Source organism: Dinoponera quadriceps, unplaced genomic scaffold, assembly GCF_001313825.1.
Source record: "Dinoponera quadriceps isolate SergipeBrazil2010 unplaced genomic scaffold, ASM131382v1 scaffold2131, whole genome shotgun sequence".
In the NCBI taxonomy this organism is placed as follows: domain Eukaryota; kingdom Metazoa; phylum Arthropoda; class Insecta; order Hymenoptera; family Formicidae; genus Dinoponera; species Dinoponera quadriceps.
The window spans coordinates 1-20,630 of NW_014556217.1; the positions used below are offsets into that span (position 1 = coordinate 1).

At 40.9% G+C, this 20,630-nt stretch overlaps 4 protein-coding genes and 1 pseudogene across 4 annotated transcripts; 4 read left to right on the forward strand and 1 right to left on the reverse strand.

Moving 5' to 3' along the window:
- Positions 1–200: 200 nt before the first annotated feature.
- Positions 201–2,476, forward strand: LOC106747178 (odorant receptor 4-like). Its single transcript, XM_014624524.1, has 5 exons — positions 201–527; positions 658–903; positions 1,354–1,467; positions 1,527–1,682; positions 2,426–2,476. The coding sequence occupies exons 1-5, from the start codon at positions 201–203 to the stop codon at positions 2,474–2,476; spliced, it is 894 nt and encodes a 297-aa protein (XP_014480010.1).
- Positions 2,477–3,412: 936 nt separating this feature from the next.
- On the reverse strand, positions 3,413–4,012 carry LOC106747211 (annotated as a pseudogene).
- A 2,195-nt stretch (positions 4,013–6,207) lies between these two features.
- Positions 6,208–9,709, forward strand: LOC106747210. The gene is made up of 5 exons (XM_014624556.1): positions 6,208–6,458; positions 7,159–7,510; positions 9,185–9,298; positions 9,355–9,510; positions 9,659–9,709. Exons 1-5 carry the CDS (start codon positions 6,208–6,210, stop codon positions 9,707–9,709), a joined length of 924 nt encoding a protein of 307 aa, XP_014480042.1.
- A 2,335-nt stretch (positions 9,710–12,044) lies between these two features.
- LOC106747179 (odorant receptor 13a-like) lies at positions 12,045–14,302 on the forward strand. The gene is made up of 6 exons (XM_014624525.1): positions 12,045–12,193; positions 12,720–13,071; positions 13,383–13,613; positions 13,762–13,875; positions 13,932–14,087; positions 14,252–14,302. Exons 1-6 carry the CDS (start codon positions 12,045–12,047, stop codon positions 14,300–14,302), a joined length of 1,053 nt encoding a protein of 350 aa, XP_014480011.1.
- Positions 14,303–16,702: 2,400 nt separating this feature from the next.
- On the forward strand, positions 16,703–19,091 carry LOC106747180 (putative odorant receptor 92a). The gene is made up of 6 exons (XM_014624527.1): positions 16,703–16,851; positions 17,371–17,722; positions 18,178–18,408; positions 18,557–18,670; positions 18,727–18,882; positions 19,041–19,091. The coding sequence occupies exons 1-6, from the start codon at positions 16,703–16,705 to the stop codon at positions 19,089–19,091; spliced, it is 1,053 nt and encodes a 350-aa protein (XP_014480013.1).
- The last annotated feature ends 1,539 nt before the right edge of the window (positions 19,092–20,630 follow it).

A 20,630-nucleotide genomic window follows, 5' to 3' on the forward strand; every position in this document is an offset into this window, starting at 1 on the left:
GTAATCAATTGAAAGTTCTCCGACAAAATCGAACCGATTTTTCCTCGTACTCTACTATTAATTGACAATTCTACCCGGACTGTTCTAAAATAAAATTCGCACTTGATCAGACGTCGTTAACTGATGCGTTTTGGTCCGATGGTCGAGAGTTAAGCTGACAGGTTCTTCTCCGTAGAACATTTCACGAGATATTACAAATGATGGTCGCCGACTGGCGGAATTACACCACGAATCTCCTTGATTTACGCCTGTTGACGAACATGGCGCATTTCGCGCATCGTGCTTCGAGGATAATCATTGGTCTGCAAGTGGTCGCCGTATTTTTTTATAGTTACGGAGTGCTCGCCGCAAACGCGAGTGACCCTGACAGGTGGGAGCCGTTCGCGCGAGAGCTCATATTGAAGATGGATTTTCCGTTCAATATTAGCACGAATTCTATTTACACGGGCGTTACGATCATACAGTTTGTCCACCTGATGCTAGTCGCTTGCGGTATCACCGTTATCAATTCGCTCCTCGTCACTTTGGTGAGTCCAAATTGTCTCGCGTGAAACTCTTACTCGTAGCGCGTCTCCCCGCTGTACTTAAGGAACGCAAGAAGTAACGTTTTCTTTCCATTTTGCTGAAAAGCTCCTCACATCAAACTGTGAACTTTAGATACTCCATGATTGCGGTCAAATCGACATTCTTTGCAAATGGCTCACAAAAATATTCTCCAATAACGTATCGCATGTGTCACACGAATCAGTAGACGAGACGATTACGTTGCGCTCGGTGATCATAAAACACCAGCAGATCATCGTATTCTCGAATAATATCGAGAATGTTTATACATATATCGCATTGATGATATTATTGTCAGACACGCTCATTACATGTTGCCTAGGATTCATTATCGTTACTGTGAGTAACATAACAGAAAAAATAATATCGAATTTATGATAGATATGGATAGTTTGAGTGACCAATGAAATATTTTCGGCGGCTGTAGAAACCGAAGAAACGTTATCCCATTTGCATCATTAGGAGATTTAAAAAATGTCACCGAAACTTAATAAAGTTACGATTTATTAAAGTTATAAGAATCTCGATAATTGTGGGAATAATACTGTTTACGTATAACAAAATTACAAGAAATTGATAGTTTTTTAGCCAGATTAATTGCAACGATTAAAGTTCATTCACAAAAGCAGATCGAGTTCCGATAAACAGGAACTCTATCGCAGATATAACTGCTTCCATGATAATGAAATGGCCGTGAAATGAAGAGATATGTTCGCTTTTGATGCATTTGGGTTAATTTGTATTGATATAATTAATTTCCATCGAATCACCTGTTTATGAAAATCGCAGTCGATCGGCACGCCCAGTGGTGGGGCGATCCTTATCAAGTCGGTGTTGTTCTACATCACGATGAATCTCGAGGTTTTCATATATTGCTTCGCCGGCGAGTATCTGAGCGCGAAGGTTAGTATCTTCGACGATTTCTCTGTATCCACCGATCCCATATCACGTTTATCTTTCAGAGTAAAAAAGTCGGAGATGCGGCGTACAATTCTCTCTGGTACAAGGCTCAGACTAAAAATTGTCGCATGATATTGTTTCTCATATTGAGAGCGCAAGATCGATTAACGATCACTAGCGGCAAAATCGTGGACCTCTCCTTGGAACGTTTCACAAGCGTAAGAATCGTCTACGGAAATCGTCAAGTCGACGTTCTTGTCAAAATTATATGCTGTTGCATTATTATAGTTTACCTATTATATTTTAGGATTGTCTCCAAAAATCAAAATCTCTATTTTAAATCTGAGACAATTTTTCGAAAGTCATTAGTGCCGTTAATTTTGACTACCCTGGTTTTTTGGGGTGCCCAGGTATTATCCGGGTATTCGTGTAACTGAATAGACAATTAATGTCAGATAATATACTGAAAAAACAATCAATTCGAGATTCATATTCTCATATACAAAACATTCAGAAATTCGTACAAAAAAGACGGCTCCCAGTTTATACGAAAAATGACTTACTTCTTAAGATCTCCTTACAATAATGAAAATCAGCTACTGCCCGCTACTTGCTGCGTTACTCCGCGTCAAGTTGCCAGATTGTGGGATGCGGAAAACTACGTGCAACTGATTCTCATCGTCGGTAAGAGATTTGAAAAGAAAAAAAATCATTTCTCTCATAAACTGAAATCTATCTTTCATTTTCTGTCAAAACGAAACGTAGAAAATTCCGCTCTTTCGATAAAATTATATTTCGAGGGGGACTATTTCGAATCATATTCGATACTATGACTTTTGTTTCATTTGTACAAAATTGTTTCATTTTTTATAAATCTTAATACATTTTTACATTATTTTATATACTCAACATTTATAATTATACATTTATGCACAATAAATAACGAACGACAACATTACAGGTCATAAAGGCGTCAGCATCATACATATCGGTGCTACTAGCGATGTATTGAAAATATGTGAAATGTTGACACTTGTTACAATAATACTGTCAAAATAGTAAAGCAATAGAATAATTTAGCAGCATTATAAAAATATATGAATTTTGTTTCTAAATAACGTATCCGTTTTATTTCTCTCGCATGTTATTCAGAATTAAACTTGGTCGCTCGGTGTTTTTCTCGCATCAGCAAAATATGTATAATTGTTAATGCGAGACTGGAGCGAATATTACATGGTAGACATTTTTCTCGAATTACATGTTCAAAAAGATACACACACACATACATATATATATTAGGGGGATCCGGAAAGTAATGTCGTTTTTTTACATTAAATTCAAACAGATAAATTTGTAACAAGTTTTAATTTTTAATCAATAATGTAATCATTCTCGTTAACAACAACCTTTTGCCATCTAGTGTGCAAATTTTCAATGCCGGATTGATAAAAATCACTTGGTTTTTGTGCAAAATATCTGGAGATGGCATTTTGGACATCATCCAAATTTTCAAATTTTTTGCCACTTGGAAAATGCAGCGATCGGAATAAATGGAAATCCGATGGCGCAATATCGGGCGAGTATGGTGGGTGAGGCAATACCTCCCACCCCAACTCATTAATTTTTTCCAGGGTTCGTCTTGCGAAGTGCGGTCTTGCATTATCGTGTTGCAGAATAACGCCTTTTCTGTTGACAATCGCTGGGCACTTTTCAATTAAAGATTGATTTACTCGATCCAATTGTTCACAGTAAAGGTCTGCATTCACAGTTTGTCCATGTTTCAGTATTTCAAAATGAACGACCCTGCGAATACTCCACCAAACACACGAAAGCGCCTTTTTGGAATGTAAACCTGGCTTAGCTGTACTTCGTGGCGATTCATTCGGAGAGAGCCACTGCCTTTTGCGTTTTGGATTATCATAGAGCACCCATTTTTCATCTCCAGTGATCAAGCGATCAAAAAACACTTCTGTATTATGTCGCAGAAGCAATAAGTTGCATGTAGTAGATCGGTTAGCTTTGTTTTCTTCGGACAGATTATGCGGGACCCAAACACCTGCTCTGCTTACTTTAGCAATCTGCTGCAAATGTTCTTGGAAGGTCGACCAAGGTTGGTTAAGAGTGTTTGACATCCTCGATTGTCTGACACGGATTTGCTTCCACTTCCGCCCTTAACACGTCATTGTCTAAAGTTGTTGCTCTTCCTGATCGGTACGAGTCGGAAAGATCAAAATTACCGGATTTGAATTTAGAAAACCACCTTTCGCATTTACGAACGTCTAATGCACTTGGATAAACATCGCAAATGTTTTTGGTAGCAACTGTTGCGTTACTACCCTTGCGAAACTCAAAAAGCATACAATGCCGGATATGTACCTCTTCTGATATTTGGCTGGCCATTTCACTATAAATTGCAAAAAGAAATTTAAGATTTTATTATTTACAAGTAAATAAGTCACTTTAACCTTAAAATGTCTTTGACACGACTTTGAAGTATACAATGAGCTGATTAATGACAAACGAATATCGACATGCGCAGAAACGACATTACTTTCCGGTCCNGTTTCGATAATATTATAATATTAACAACTCAACCAACATATCCTTTTTATTCTCACAATTTTCACCGCAGCTTTCAGTTTGTTCATCTACAGTGAAAGAATATCTTCTAGCGCCGGCAGAACTTTAGTAATTTCACTTTCTCTTAATACTTTCCGCCCGCGAGTCTTCGAGTCACGAATTACTTTTCCATGGTTGCTGGGCGGAACTTCGCATCCGACGTACGTACGTTCTCGCTCTTCTTCATCTAGCACCTCGCACCGTTTGCTCCATAATTATGTTCGATCGCATTTCCTACTGTACATGACCTCAGATACGATCGCGTCATTTTGTAAAACCACTATTTCCGATCCCAAGATGCAATGCGAAAGCAATAAGAGACACATGGAGAACAAAAATGTTCTGGGAGTTTTCACTTTTGTCCTTCCAAGATGTGGCGCGACGTATACCGTCATCGTCACGAGCGTGCTCGCTGCCTTCCCGCAACTATCCGCGGAGCGAATCTATAATTTTGTCGAGTTTCGTCCCATCGCGACGAACACGTCCTTCGCGAATTTCCCCCGAGGAACAGCGAAACTTTTTCACCTCGCATCGCAAGCGGGAAAGTCCATGGAAGCTGCACTCCTGCGGTCGCCGCTTATTGCATTTTTATAACGGCCACGATGTTGCATCTTTAAACGGCCACGTAGTCTCATCGTCCACGATCGGACACACGACGGGGAACAATACGTACGGTGCCCCGTACTTTTCAAATCATACACTGCGAGACTTGCCGAGATTATCGTAGCACGTAGTCCCAACTTCGTCTCGAACTTTGCGCACTTCGCTGTAGAAGCATAAACGGCGGACGGTTGATGATCGATGAAAATGGGGGTCTGCCGATTTCCTTCTTCTTCCCAGATTTTCCACGAGTTCACGAGAAAGTATCAATTTTGTCAAACTTTGCTAGCTGTAAAAATATAACCGGCCAATGTTCGATGACACGGGGAGCGGCCGTGTCTCCTTTTCCCCGAATTTTCCGTGAATTTACGCGAAGGTGGATCGCGGGGGGACTCGGCGCCGGTAATCCGCAGTTACACGCGATGAGATCTAACTCATGAAGTCTCGATTTTATATGCCGGTAATATCGCTCGCGTGAATGGAGACCCGATACTTTTATCGCCAGCCGCCAGCAGTTTGCGCGGTTAGTAATTTTCCTATTCGGAGACACGACAGGATTTCTCATATTCGAGTATTCGAGCGCGTGCGAAATAGTCAGGAGTGCCATTTGAAGAAACATCGACACGAGATCATTTATCCAGCTTGTAGTACATAAGAACGAGGTCGCGAATATAATGATGATAATTTTATCGCGTGCGCGTGACAAAAATCGTGCGACGATTACATCGATTGCAGCAACGAAATGCAAACAACTGGCGAGAAGTGTCAACGTTGAAGGTGCTAACTATGATTGTTTCGCTTTAGTATGGCAATGATTGATATTACAATGATCAAACATGCCAACGATCTAGTAGGAAAAATCAGTTATTCCCGGAAGCAAATAAGACCATTCGAAACACTCACCCCGATTACGAAGAAGAATCATTCGTCAAAATTTACCTCTTCTCGCGGCCCCTTCGCACTCGCCAGTGTCATCGGCGACCCATCAGGTCAACGTCCTCTACATTCTCCTCGAGCACTTACGACATCTTAAATCGTAACCTCCGCTTCTCGTCACGATGATAAGCATCACACAACACCTAAGGCTACCTGCGTCTTCGCTTCTTTTTTCCCATTGGTGCTCGCTAGCACGTTTTCCTCGACAGCGAAATTTCTCATCCACTAGTTTGTTGTTGAACGTGGCCGAACGAGGGTGCAATATGGTTCCTGGAAGCTATACTTCTATTAGAGGATGCTTTGTCTTGCATTTTTAAAATGGACACTGCGGGCAGAAGTTCGTCGGCGGATGGGAAAATAATATGCGCTCACTTCCTACTTCAATAAGGAAGTTGTCGTGCGTCGAGCAATCACACTTTCGCGTAGTTGCACTTTCGTACAGCGTGGTAATATTTAACGACCGGACAATGGCCGCTGACACGGGTATGCATTCGAACGTCGATCCGGCGAAGAGGGATTTCAGTACGAGCGCAATCGCTCGACCGTCTCGTGCCATTCCCGAACCGGCGAGTTTTCGGAAAAAGAACAATGCGGACGAGCACGTTCAGTCGAATAGTGAAGGCCGGGCTTCATGTTTTCGGCGTCTGGCCGTACTTACCGTCGACTTTGGTATGTCAATTGTACTGGATCATAGCGTTGAGCACGGCACAGGTCTTTCAGTACGGTTACGTGGTCTACAGCAATCCGGAGAGCTTCTCCGAGTTCATGGACGGAGTGAGCAGCGCGATGGCCTCCACGCTGCTCTTCAGCAAGCTCGGTATTCTGTGGGCCAATCAAAAGTAAGACGCGTTCTACAATCGGGTGCGTGCGAAACAAGTTATTACGTAAAGCAATGCTCGAGAAATTATTTGCATTTTTTAAACGATTTTCGCGCAAGGACCATATCTGTACTTTCTTCTATTCGTCTCTCCTGCTCGTCCTTTGAGCCATGCGACTGACAGTTGCATGCACTCAGCTCCAGAACCGTCAACTTCATAAGATCTGGAGACACTTTCTAATTTCTGAAATTTAGATTGAAAATAGTCCTCCATGCGTGTCACTTGTATACGCTGACAGCACAATTATATTGTTAAAATCGCAAAAATATAAGTATAGTTTTGACCAAAATTTTTTAGTAATTAAAGTGTATCTCACAGACTTTATAATTTTGCCGACCCGGCGACTAACAATCGCATGATTTGACATGCGAAGCAGGGGAAAGAAAAAAGGAGTAACTCATAAAAATCATTTGAAAGTGCAAATAATTCTGGTATTTAATTTACATTGTAAGTTGGTCCATTTTGTACCTCACAACTAGCAAAATAGTGACATTTTACTTTAATTTTTAATTATCTTGTATTAGTTTTTAGTAATTAGATTATATTAGTTTATATTAATTTTTACCAATCAATCGACTTAGTTTAGTGTAGTCAATAGTCACCTCAGTCGACAATTAGATCTCAGTAGACAAATATCAACATCGAATCTGATATTCCGTAGAAAGTTCGGGGTTATATTGCGAATAATGACGTCGGATTGGCAAAGTCACACATCGAGCCACCAGAGCAAGAGCATAATGATAAATGCGTCATTTCTCGCACGTCGCGTATCGAGGATAATCATTCTCATGCAATTTTTCTCCGTGTTCTTCTACAGTCTCGGGGTCCTCGTCGCTAACGCGGGCGATCCCGAGAAATGGGAGCCGTACAATCGGGAGCTCATACTTAAGATGAAATTCCCGTTCGAGATTAATACGCATCCTATCTATGTGGCTGTCACAGTGATTCAGTTCATACACTTGATGTTCGTTGGATGGGGCATTACCGTTGTCAACACACTTTTCGTTACTCTGGTGCGTCTAAGGTTGCGCGAAACCCATGTTTCTAATTTAACTCGTGCGAATAATGCACAGATCCTTAAATTGTACTTTCGATGTAAACTGCTTCAGCAATAAAAAAAAAACTGCTAATGATCATATAAAATTAATTATAAAAATAGATTATGTAAATTTAATTATAAGAATTGCGCATCCTAGCTCGATGCGCAATTCTTACATAATCTATTTTTATAATTAATTTTATATACGAGGTCTGTTCAAAAAGTATCGCGAATTTTGAATTTCCGCGGGTTACGTATATTCGATTTTCAATTTTTTTGTGGCGTTATGTTGGTACTCATGTCCCTCACTTATGCCGACAAGTTCGGCCATTTTGAATATTCAGTTTATCTTTGACAGTTGTTTTGCTTGGACGTGTTTTGGCTCGTCTTCGATTTTTGCCTATTCCAAAAAATGGATCAAAGAATCTAACAAAATTAAGTGCGCGGACGTATTCCGAATGTTGACTGTGGCATATGGTGAAGCTACCTTGGACCGAAGCAACGTTTATCAGTGGTACAAAATGTTCTCAGAGGGCCGAGAAGATGTGAACGACGAAGAGCGTGCCGGACGCCCGAGCACGTCAATAACAGACGAAAACATTGATGAAGTGAAGAAAATAGTATTGGCCAATCGTCGAATTACCGTTAGAGAAGTTGCTGAGGACCTAAACATATCGATTGGCTCGTGCCATTCGATTTTTACTAATGATTTGGGCATGAGACGGGTCGCCGCGAAATTCGTACCAACGCCCCTGCTCACACATCGTTGCTTGTGCGCGAATTTTTGGCCAAAAACAACACACTAATGATGCCGCAGCCACCGTATTCCCCAGACCTGTGCCCCTGTGACTTTTTCTTGTTCCCGAAACTGAAGAGGCACATGAAAGGACGACGCTACGCTACGATTGAGGAGATAAAGACGGCATCGAAGGAGGAGCTGAACAAGATCACAAAAAATGATTTTTTGAAGTGCTTCGAGGATTGGAAAAAACGTTAGCACAAGTGTATAATATCTGATGGTGATTACTTTGAAGAAGACAAAATAGATATTCATGAATAAATAAATAATTTTTGAAAAAATACAAAATTCGCAATACTTTTTGAACAGACCTCGTAACTATTAGCAGTTTTTTTTTACTGCTAATACACGAGGGGACAGCTTTGGTTTTCACAAGGTGTTATTATGTGTGATTGTGCAACACAAAGTGTGTTTATCTCCACATCCCACGGATGAATTCGTCTAAAAGTTCACTCATTAAAACAGATACTTCACATCGGTGGTCAAATCGACATTCTTCAGGACCGGCTGAAGAGAACATTCTGCAGAAACGGGTCGAAACCGTCGGATGAGATTACGCTGCAATTATTGATCACAAAACACCAGCAGATTATTCTATTCTCGGAGAACATCGAGAATCTCTACACATACATCGCATTCATGATACTTCTGTCGGACACCTTGATCATTTGCTGCTTAGGATTCGTTATGGCCACTGTGAGTATCTGTGGTAGAAAATGGTCCTCGCTGGTTTGACAGATACAGGTATCGCGTAAAAAGCCGTTAAAAAGTATTCGGATCGGAAGGAGGAATAACATGCTGTGTGCATTTATATTAAATAATTCCGAATCGTTCTCGTGAATATTGCAGTCGCTTGATGAGCCCAACGCCGCAGCAATTTTGGTGAAGTGTTTCATGTTCTACGTCACAATGAACCTGGATGTGTTTATATATTGCTACGCCGGCGAGTATTTGAGTGCCAAGGTTAGCATCCTCAGCGATTTTAATGATCCACGAACCCGTCCGAGTTTTTCTTTCAGAGCAAACTGATCGGTGACGCAGCGTACAATTCTCTTTGGTATAATGTTGCGGCGAAGGACAGTGAGATGATGGTGTTCGTCATTTTGAGGTCGCAAAAACGATTGACGATCACGTGCGGAAAAATTATGGAGCTCTCTTTGGAACGTTTCACCAGCGTAAGATTCATTTCGTACTTGACTATCTCGCCATGTAAACATATTGTTTAAGAACTACAATCGATACCGAAAACAAGAAAATGAACCATTTCATCACGTCACATGGCCGAAATGTCATCTACTTATTTGATAAGCAATAATGTTGTAGGTCGTGAAGGCATCGGCGTCATATATGTCGGTGCTTATGGCAATGTACTGAGGGCAGATGGTGTTTTGATAATGTTGTAATATATTAGTAGGAAATGATAGTTTGAACACACTATAGAACTCGTTAGCAAGATGCAAATATACGAAGTTTGTTGTGAATGACGGTCTTCAGTTCTATTCAGTTTTTACGAGTTAAGTATATTAAACGTTATTTGCGTTTTGTCTCTCGCAAACACGGCACGTCACGTAATTTTCAGCTCAAAGCTGAATCACAAAAACTATGCCTGACATGTTAGATATTTATTTTTACAATTGGCGATAATTTTGGTAACATAATTTGAATTCTATTCTTTCTTCACCAGTTTGTTTGCGTTTCTACTCTCGCCAGGAAAGTACGTCGTAACTGTAAACTCCAAGTTGAAATACAAAAATTGGGTCCGTCTTGTTAGATACTTATTTTTAAGGTTGGCGATATTATCGGCAACGAGATTCATTGATTAACCTAAACCCTATACTTACCTTTCTTTCCGCAGCTCTCGATATACACGTCCACGACGGAGTGATGTTTCGCCGGCGGAAACTTTTGCAATTTCGCCTTCTCTTAGTACTTTCCGTCCGTGACTTCAAGTCGCGAAATACTTTTTTATTGTTGCTACACGCAATTTTGCGTCCGACGTACGTTCTCGCTCTTCTTCACCCAGCATGTCGAGTCGCTCCATAATTAGATTCGATCGACATTCACTGTGTGTGATCACAAGTGCGATCATGTTATTTCGTAAAACCACTATCACGATTCCAAAACACAATGTCGTAGCGTTTCGAGAAACACGTAGAGAACGACCGCTCGAAAAACTTCCACGATACTTGGATTTATCATCTCCATATCATCTCCACATGTCGCACAACGTACACCGTCATCGTTCTGAGCGTGACTGCTACTTTCCCGCGACTATCCACAGCACGAAACTATAACTTGTCGAAGTTCGTCCCGTCGTGACGAACTTGTCCCTCTTCTCTCATGATACTGTAGAAATGTAATCGGCGAATGACCGATGCGATGATATTCTCTCTATTCTCCTGGATTTACCGCGAATTTTCGCGAAGGTGGATCGCAGGAAACAAGGTGCTGCACAAGTAATCCGCTGTCACACGCGATGTAAATCATCTCGTGAGGTCTCGACGTGCTTTATGCGACGGTACCATCGTTCGCGTGCACGAAGACCCGATACTTTTACTACTAGCTGCCAACAGTTTGTGCGATTAGCAATTTTTCTATTCAGAGCTACGACAGGGTTTCACATATCCGAGTATTCGAGCGCGTGCGAACCGGCACGGGGTGTCATTAGGCACAAATATTGACATGCAATAAATTATCTGACTTGTAGTACATGAGCACAAGACCGCAAATATAGTAATAAATTAACCGCGAGCGCGTGACAAAAATGTCATGGGCGACGATTACGTTGATCGCAGCAGAGGGACGTAAACAACCGGCGGAAGGCGTCAACATTGAAACAGCTACGACTGTGTTACTTTAGTATAACAATTATTAATACAATAATAATCAGACATACCGATAATCCAGCAAAGAAAGTCAGTGGTTCTCGAAAACAAGTGATACCACGAGACATTCGCCATGATTACAGACAAGAATCGCCCGTCCAGATTCACCAATCCTCGCTGCTCCTTTGTGTCCGCTACTGTCATTGGCAACATGTAACTCTACTAAAGCACACTGGCTTACAACATCTTGAATCGCGACCCACATATCGGATGTCCCGAACTCGTCGCATTACACATCACGCGATATTCTCGAGACTATTCTCGTCTTCACTTCTTTTTCTCAATGACGTTTGAAGGTACGTTGCCCTCAGTAGCAAAACTTCTCACCCTCGAGTTCACAGTTGAACGTGGCCGAACAGGGGTGCAACACGAAGCCGGCGGTTCGTGGAAGTAACGTTCCTCTTGGGGAACGCCTTGCTTGGTGCATTTTTAAAATAACTGTTCAGTGACATCGCGGGCGGAAGTTCCACGGTAGGTGGGGAATCGCGCACTTATTTCTTACTTCTTACTTCAATCGAGAAGTTATCGTACATCGCGCAATTACACTTTTGTACATGGTATATCGTCGGTAATAATAAACGAGCGGCGCTCCGATCGGAGAATGACCAATGACGCGGGTGTGCATTTGATAATCGCCCCAGAACGGAGAAGTTTTAGTACGAGTCGAATCACACGACCGCTTCGTACCACTCCTGAATCGACGCGTTTTCAAGAAAAAATCGATGCGGTCGAGCACGTTCAGTCGAATGATGAAGGCCGGGCTTCACTTTTACGGAGTCCAGCCGCATTTGCCGTCGACCTTGCTGTTCCGATCATATTGGATTATGGCTTTGGGCACGGCTCAGATCTCTCAGTACGGTTTCGTGATCTACAACAAACGTGACAACTTTCCCGAGCTCATGGACGGATTCAGCAGCGCGTTGGCAAGTACGCTACTCTTTGCCAAGCTCATTATCCTGTGGGTGAATCAACGGTAAGATAAGCTTACGTTAACGATCTCGTTGTCCGGACTCTTCGGTGTTATTTGTTGACATTCTACATAAAGCTCTGCTTGGAATTATTTGCATTTCTGATGTGATTTTTCGAGGATTACGCCCATTTTGCCATTGTCTTCCCTCATCATTTTTTGAGCCAAATGATTGTTGTTACTTCAGTCTCGGGACCGTTAAATTCATAAGATATGGGAGACTCTCTTTAATTTCTGAAAAGCTGTTATGAAAATTAGTCCTCCAAACATATTAATTTTATGTGCAATCAATATAACCATACTATTAAAATTATAACAATAGAAAGGTAGATGCAATAAAAATTTTTCAATAGTTAAGGAACGCTTCACAGATTTTATTATAAATTTGTCGTTCCTAAAGTTACACGCTGCAATTGTCAATCTTTTCGTTCGATGGGTGAAAATATGAAGCAAAGGTTTAGGTTAGCGTAATCAGTAGGACACTTCAGTCGACAGATGGATAAACTTCATCATTGAATCCGATATTCCGTAGAAAGTTTAGCGATATATTGCGAATAATGACAGCGGATTGGCAGGGTCACACTTCGAACCAACGAAACATGAGCATAATGATGAAAACGGCATTTCTCGCACGCCGCATGTCCAGAATCATCATTTTCATAAATGTTTCTACCGTGTTGTTGTACTGCCTCGGGGTCCTTGCCGCTAATGCGAGCAATCCCGAGAAATGGGAGCCGTGCAATCGAGAGCTCATCCTGAAGATGAAATTCCCGTTTGAAATTAGCACGCATCCTATCTACGTAGCTATCACGGTGGTACAAATCATCCTCCTGTTGTGCATCGGTTGCGGCAATGGCTTTGTCAACACACTTCTCATCAATTTGGTAAGTGCGAGCTACGTCAATCCGACGATTCTGAACTAATTTAAGCGAATAATATACATATTCTCAAATCGAGCTTTAAATGTAAACTATTTAGCAGTCGGAAAATTTGCTAATAGTTATGAAAAGTGCATTACATAATGAAAAGTAGGTTACATAAATTTAATTATAAAAGTCGCACATTCAAATCCGTGAAGATGTGATCGGGCAGTTTCGATGTCCAAAGTATTATTATATATGCTTTTTGGACACAAAGTGTATTCTTTCCCAAAATCTACGATTGAATTTGTATAAATGTTTATTCATTAAAATAGATACTTCATATCGATGGTCAAATAGATATTCTTCAGGACTGGATGAAGAGAGCTTTCTCCAGGAAAGAGTCGAAATCGTCGAACGAGATTACACCACAGCTGTTGATCACGAAGCACCAGCAAATTATCATGTTTTCGGCGAGCATTGAGAATATATACTCATACATCGCATTCATGATATTATTGTCGGACACCGTGATTATTTGTCTCATAGGATTCGTCATTGCCGTTGTGAGTATCGTGATTGAAAGTGATCTTCGCTTACTTGCAAGATATGGGTATCGTTTGAAAAGTCGTTAGAAAATATTCAGAATGGAGTGATATTACATTATATGCAATCGTTTTGAACAATTCCGAATCGTTCTCGTGAATATTACAGTCGCTCGATAAGCCCAATGCCGCGGTAATAGTGGTGAAGTCTTTCATGTTTTACCTTACGATGAATCTGGATGTGTTTACATACTGCTACGCCGGCGAGTATCTGAGCACGAAGGTTAGCATCTTCTGCGATTTTAATGATTCACGAATCCGTCCCAGATTTTCTTTCAGAGCAAAATGATCGGCGACGCAGCGTACGATTCTCTCTGGTATAATATAGCGCCGAAAAGCAGCCGAATCGTGTTGCTCGTAGTTTTGCGATCGCAAAAAAGATTGACGATTACATGCGGGAAGATCATGGATCTTACCTTGGAACGTTTCACTAGTGTAAGATTCATTCCGCACTTAGCTATCTCATCATGTGAACTGTATATTTTTTATGAGCGTTTTTTATGAACCACAATTGCCGTACAAGGTAGAAAAATAAACCATTTCATTACGTCACATGGCCGAAATGTCATCTACTTATTTGATAAGCAATAATGTTGTAGGTTGTGAAGGCATCAGCCTCATACATGTCGGTGCTTTTGGCGATGTACTGAGGGCGTATGGGGTATGGATAATTCTGTAACATATTTCTATGAGCTAGTAAATGACTACTTTCTGATTTTCGGTCTAATGAATGTTTATACAAAATCTAATTGATTATATTCTAAACATGCTGAGTGTCAAATTTTCGGCTATATCGGGAGTGGAGTAGCGGTTTTGATGGCAGAGCTGTCAGATCATGAAATTTCTGAATCGTAATTCACATGTTGGTGAACTTAAATCACGATACATGAATACAAAGCTTGCGATTCACGATGCTGGTTTTATATAGATACTTACCTGCTAGAAATACTGCGTTCAGATTGATAGATTTATAGAAATCACATAAATTACGACCTCTTTGCTTGATGGTCATTTCCGACGACTTATATTTCTCAATAGAAATATATATAGTTGTTGGTTGTTATAGATGTTCTTGACTATATCTGTACTTGACTACGTTGATATCGCTGTCGATCTGATCTATTGCGTTATCGATTCGGATCGCGATGCTGCTAGCGGCATATAGTCACAAACAATACAAGAGCAAAATAATATTTTGGACAATGGAATTAGTTAAACAATTCGATTCTATTAAATAACGTGTAAGGTATATAGAGAATGGTCATTCGAAATCTCCCGCGCGATTTCAGTTTTACCCTCCTGTCATGTCATGCAACGTATATTCTCACCGTCGTGAGCATGATTACTACCTTCCCATCACTGTTTGCGACGTGAAACTATAATTTTGTCGAGGTTTATTTCATCGCGACAAATTTGTCCGTCCTCCTCCAAGGAACAACGAAACTTTTTCACGTCGCAAAGGACACGTAAGCGAAAAAGCCCATGAAAACTGCAGTCCCGCATCGACGCTTGTTGCATTTTTAAAACGGCCACGCGATTGCATCGTCCATGGTAGGAGATATGATGGAGAACGATACACTGCCCCGAACTTTTCAAATCTCGCACTGCCAAGATTATCATCACACGTGGCTTTAACTTCGTCAAACTTCGTGTACCTGGCTATAGAAACGAAAACGGTGAATGACCGATGTTTGCTAACGCGGGCAGCCGATTTTCTTCGCTCCCCCAGATTTTCCATGAGTTTACGCGACGAAGGAGCGCGGGAGACCCGGAGCGCTGTGCACGTTTTCTAGTATTGCACGCGATGAAAACTTATTTCTGAAGTCTCAATATACTTCATGCGTAAGTAACATCATTCACGTGCACCTGGATCCGATACATTTACGACTAGGGGACAACACTATGTAATTAGTAATTTTTCTATTCAGAGATGCAATGGAATTTTTTGTATTCGAGTATTTGGGCGCAATAGCCAGTGGTATCATCTCAAGAAATATCGACTCGTGATAACTTATCCGGCTTATAGTATGTAAGCACAAGATCGCAAATATGACAATGAAAATAAATTTTATTGCGCGCGCATGATAAAAATGTCATGCGCGACAATTCCATCGACTGCAGTACCGGAATGCAAAAGACTGGCGGAACGCGTCAACGTTGAAACTGTTATGATCGCTTTACTTTGGTAATACAATCATCGATACATCATAACAATGATCGATATAAGATTGATTTAATATGTCGATGTTCCAGCAAAAAGAGTTAATCGTTCTCGAAAGCAAATGTTACCACGAGACGTTCGCACCGATTACGAACTAGAATCGCCCGTCCAGATTCACCAATTCTCGCGGCTTCTTCGTGTCCGCCATTGTCATTGGCAACTTGTTTCTCTACGAGTGCAGCCCGACTTACAGCACCTTGAATCGTGACCCCCATATCGGACGTCCAGAACTCGTCGCAATACACATCACGCGATATTTTCGAGACTATTCACGTCTTCACTTCTTTTTCTTCATCGATGCTTGAAGGTACGTTTCCCACAATAGGAAAACTTCTCACCCACGAGTTCGAAGTTGAACGTGGTCGAGCAGGGGTAAAACACGGAGCCGGTGGTTTGTGGAAGCTACGTTCCTCTTCACCTTGCCTGCTGCATTTTTAAAATAACTATTCGACGACGTCGCGGACGGAAGTTCCGCGATGGGTGGGGAATCGCGCGCTTACTTCTTACTTCTTATTTCAATCGGAAAGTTATCGTACGTCGCGCAATTAAGCTTTCGTACGCGGTGTATCGCCGGTAATATTTAACGAGCGACGATCTGCCTGGACAACGGCCATTGACGCGGGTGTGCGTTTGACCGTCGATCCAGAACGGAGAAGTTTTAATGCTAGTCGAATCACTCGACCACTTCGTATCATCCCCTAATCGACGCGTTTTCAAGAAAAGATCGATGCAGTCTAGCACGTTCAGTCGAATGATGAAGGCCGGGCTCCACTTTTACGGAGTCCAGCCGTATTTGCCGTCGACCTTACTGTTCCGATCATACTGGATTATGGCTTTGGGCACAGCTCAAATCTTTCAGTACGGTTTCGTGATCTACAACAAACGTGACAACTTTCCCGAGTTCATAGACGGACTAAGCAGCACGTTGGCAAACTCGCTACTTTTCACCAAGCTCATTATCCTATGGGTCAATCAACGGTAAGATAAGGTTACGTTAACGATCTCGTTGCCTGGGTTCATCGGTGTTACCTCTTGACATTCTATATAAAACTCTGCTTAGAATTATTTGCATTTCTGAGGTGATTTTTCGTGGATTACGCCTTTTTTGTCATTGTCTTTTCTCTTCGTTCTTTGATCCAAATGATTGTTGTTATATTCAGCCTCAGGATCGCTAAATTCATAAGATATGCAAGACTCTCATTAATTTCTGAAAAGCTGTTATAAAAATTAGTCCTCCAAACATGTTATTTTTATGTGCAATCAGTATAACCATACTATCAAAAATATAACGATAGAAGAGTCGCGGCGATAAAAACTTTTCAGTAATTAAGGAGAGCTTCAAAGATTTTATTATAAATATGTCGTTCCTAAAGTTATACGCTGCAATTATCAATCTTTTGGTTCGATGGGTGAAAGTATGAAGCAAAGGTTTAGGTTAGCGTAATCAGTAGACACTTCAGATGGATAAACTTCATCATTGAATCCGATATTCCGTAGAAATTTTGGCGAAATATTGCGAATAATGACGGCGGATTGGCAGCGTCATACGTCGAACCAACGGAGCGTCAGCATAATGTCGAAAACGGCACTTCTCGCACGTCGCGTCTCCAGAATCATCATTTTCATAAATGTTTCCACAACGTTATTGTACTGTGTCGGGGTCCTCGCTGCTAACGCGGGCGATCCCGATAAATGGGAGCCGTACAATCGCGAGCTCATCCTGAAAATGAAATTCCCGTTCGAAATTAGCACGCATCCTATCTACGTAGCTGTCACAGTGGTACAAATCATCTTCCTGTTGTTCGTCGGTTATGGCATTGGCTTTGTCAACACACTTCTCATCAATCTGGTAAATGCGAACTATGTCAATCCGAAGATTTTGAACTAATTTGAGCGAATAATATACATATTTTCAAATTGTTCTTTAACACGTTGACTGCCAACTACGAGATATCTCGTAGGTTGTTTACTTGTCCAGGACGCCACTACGAGTTATCTCGTCGCTTCATTAGTTGATTAAATCTAATTGACTTCTTAGACCAGAATCGTGAAAAGTTCCGTGGCACTCAACGTGTTAAATGTAAACTATTGAGCAGTCAGAAAACTTGCTAATAGTTATGAAAAGTTCATTATAAAAGTAGGTTTTATAAATTTAATAATAAAATTCGCACATTCGAGTCCGTGAAGATGTGACCGGACAGTTTCGGTTTCCAAAGTATTATTATATATGCTTTTTGGACACAAAGTGTATTCTTTCCCAAAATCTACGATTGAATTTGTATAAATGTTTATTCATTAAAATAGATACTTCATATCGATGGTCAAATCGACATTCTTCAGGACTGGATGAAAAGAGCATTCTCCAGAAACGAGTCGAAATCTTCGAACGAGATTACACCACAACTGTTGATCACGAAGCACCAGCAGATTATCATATTCTCGGAGAACATCGATAATATATACTCGTACATCGCATTCATGATATTATTGTCGGACACCGTCATTATTTGTTTCTTAGGATTCGTCATTGCCGTTGTAAGTATCGTGATTGAAAGTGATCTTTGCTTACTTGCAAGATATTGGTATCGTATGAAAAGTCGTTAGAAAATATTAAGAATGGAGTAATATTACATTATGTGCAATCGTTTTGAACAATTCCGAATCGTTCTCGTGAATATTACAGTCGCTCGATAAGGCCAACGCCGCGGTAATAGTGGTGAAGTCTTTCATGTTTTACCTTACGATGAATCTGGATGTGTTTACATACTGCTACGCCGGCGAGTACCTGAGCACGAAGGTTAGCATCTTCTGCGATTTTAATGATTAACGAATCCGCCCCAGATTTCTTTTCAGAGCAAAATGATCGGCGACGCAGCGTACGATTCTCTTTGGTATAATATAGCGCCAAAAAGCAGCCGAATCGTGTTGTTCGTAGTTTTGAGATCCCAAAAAAGATTGACGATTACGTGCGGGAAGATCATGGACCTCAATTTGGAACGTTTCACTAGCGTAAGATTCATTCTGCACTTAGCTATATCATCGTGTGAACTACATATCTTTATAAGAGTTCTTTACGAACCACAATTAGTGTACAGGGTAGAAAAATGAATTATTTCATCACATGACCGAAATGTCATCTACTTATTTGACAAGCAATAATGTTGTAGGTTGTGAAGGCATCAGCTTCATACATGTCGGTGCTTTTGACGATGTACTGAGGGCGGATGGGTTATGGATAATTCTGTAACATATTTCTATGAGCTAGTAAATGACTACTTTCTGACTTTCGGTCCAATGAAGATTTATACAAAATCTAATTGATTATATTCTAAACATGCTGAGTGTCAAATTTTCGACTATCGGGAATGTTGTAACGGTTTTGATGGCAGAGCTGTCAGATCATGAAATTTCTGAATCGTAATTCGTGTTGATGAACATACATCACGATACATGAATAAAAAGCTTGCGATTCACGATGCTGGCTTTTGTATGGATACTTACCTGCTAGAAATACTGCGTTGACATTGATACATTTATAGAAATTACATAAATTACGACCTCTTTGCTTGATGGTCGTTTTTGACGATTTTTATTTCTCGATAGAAATGTCTATAGTTGTCGCTTCTTATATATGTTCTTGACTGTAACTGTATTTGTTGATATCGCTATCGATCTGATCTATTGCATTATCGATTCGGATCGCGACGCTGTTAGCGACATATAGTCACAAACAATACAAGAGCAAAATAATGTTTTTGATAATGGAATTAGTTAAATAATTCGAATCCAATAAATAACGTGAAAGGTATATAGAGAATGGTCATTCGAAAATCTCTCACGGGACATCATTTTTGTCTTCCTGTTATGTCACGCGACGTACATTCTCACCGTTGAGAGTGTGATTGATACCTTCCCAATACTGTTTGCGACGTAAATCTATAATTTTGTCGAGGTTTATTTCATCACGACAAACTTGTCCGTCCTCCTCTAAGGAACAACGAAACTTTTCCATCTCGCATCGGACACGTAAGCGGAAAAGCCCATGAAAGCTGCAATCCCGCATCGTCGCTTGTTGTATTTTTAAGCGGCCACGCGATCGCATCGTCCAAGGTCGGAGACATGATGGGGAACAATACACTGCCCAGAACTTTTCAAATCTTGCACTGCCAAGATTATCATCACACGTAGCTCTAACTTCGTAAAACTTCGCGTACCCTATAGAAAAGGAAACGGTGAACGACCGATGTTTGGTAACACGAGCAGTCGATTCTCTCCGCTCCCACGTATTTTCCGCGAGTTTACGGGAAGGAGGATTGCGGGAGACCCGGGGCGACATACAGGTTACCTGGTATTACATGCAATATGAATTTATTTATGAAGTCCCAACATACTTCATGCGTTAGTAACATCGTTCGCATGCACTTGGTTCGGATACTTTTATCACTATCGGCCAACACTACGTTATTAGTAATTTCTCTATTCAGAGACACAATAAGATTTTCGTATTCGGGTATTTGGGCGCAATAGCCAGGGGTATCATCTGAGGATACATCCAATCGTGGTAATCTATCCGGCTTATAGTATGTAAGTATAAGACCGCAAATATAACAATGAAAATAATTTTATCGCGCGCATGATGAAAAATGTCATGCGCGACGATTACATCAACTGCAGTACTGGAATGCAAAAAAGTGGCGGAACGCGTTAACGTCGAAACTGTTATGAGCGCCTTACCTTGGTATAACATTGATCGATGT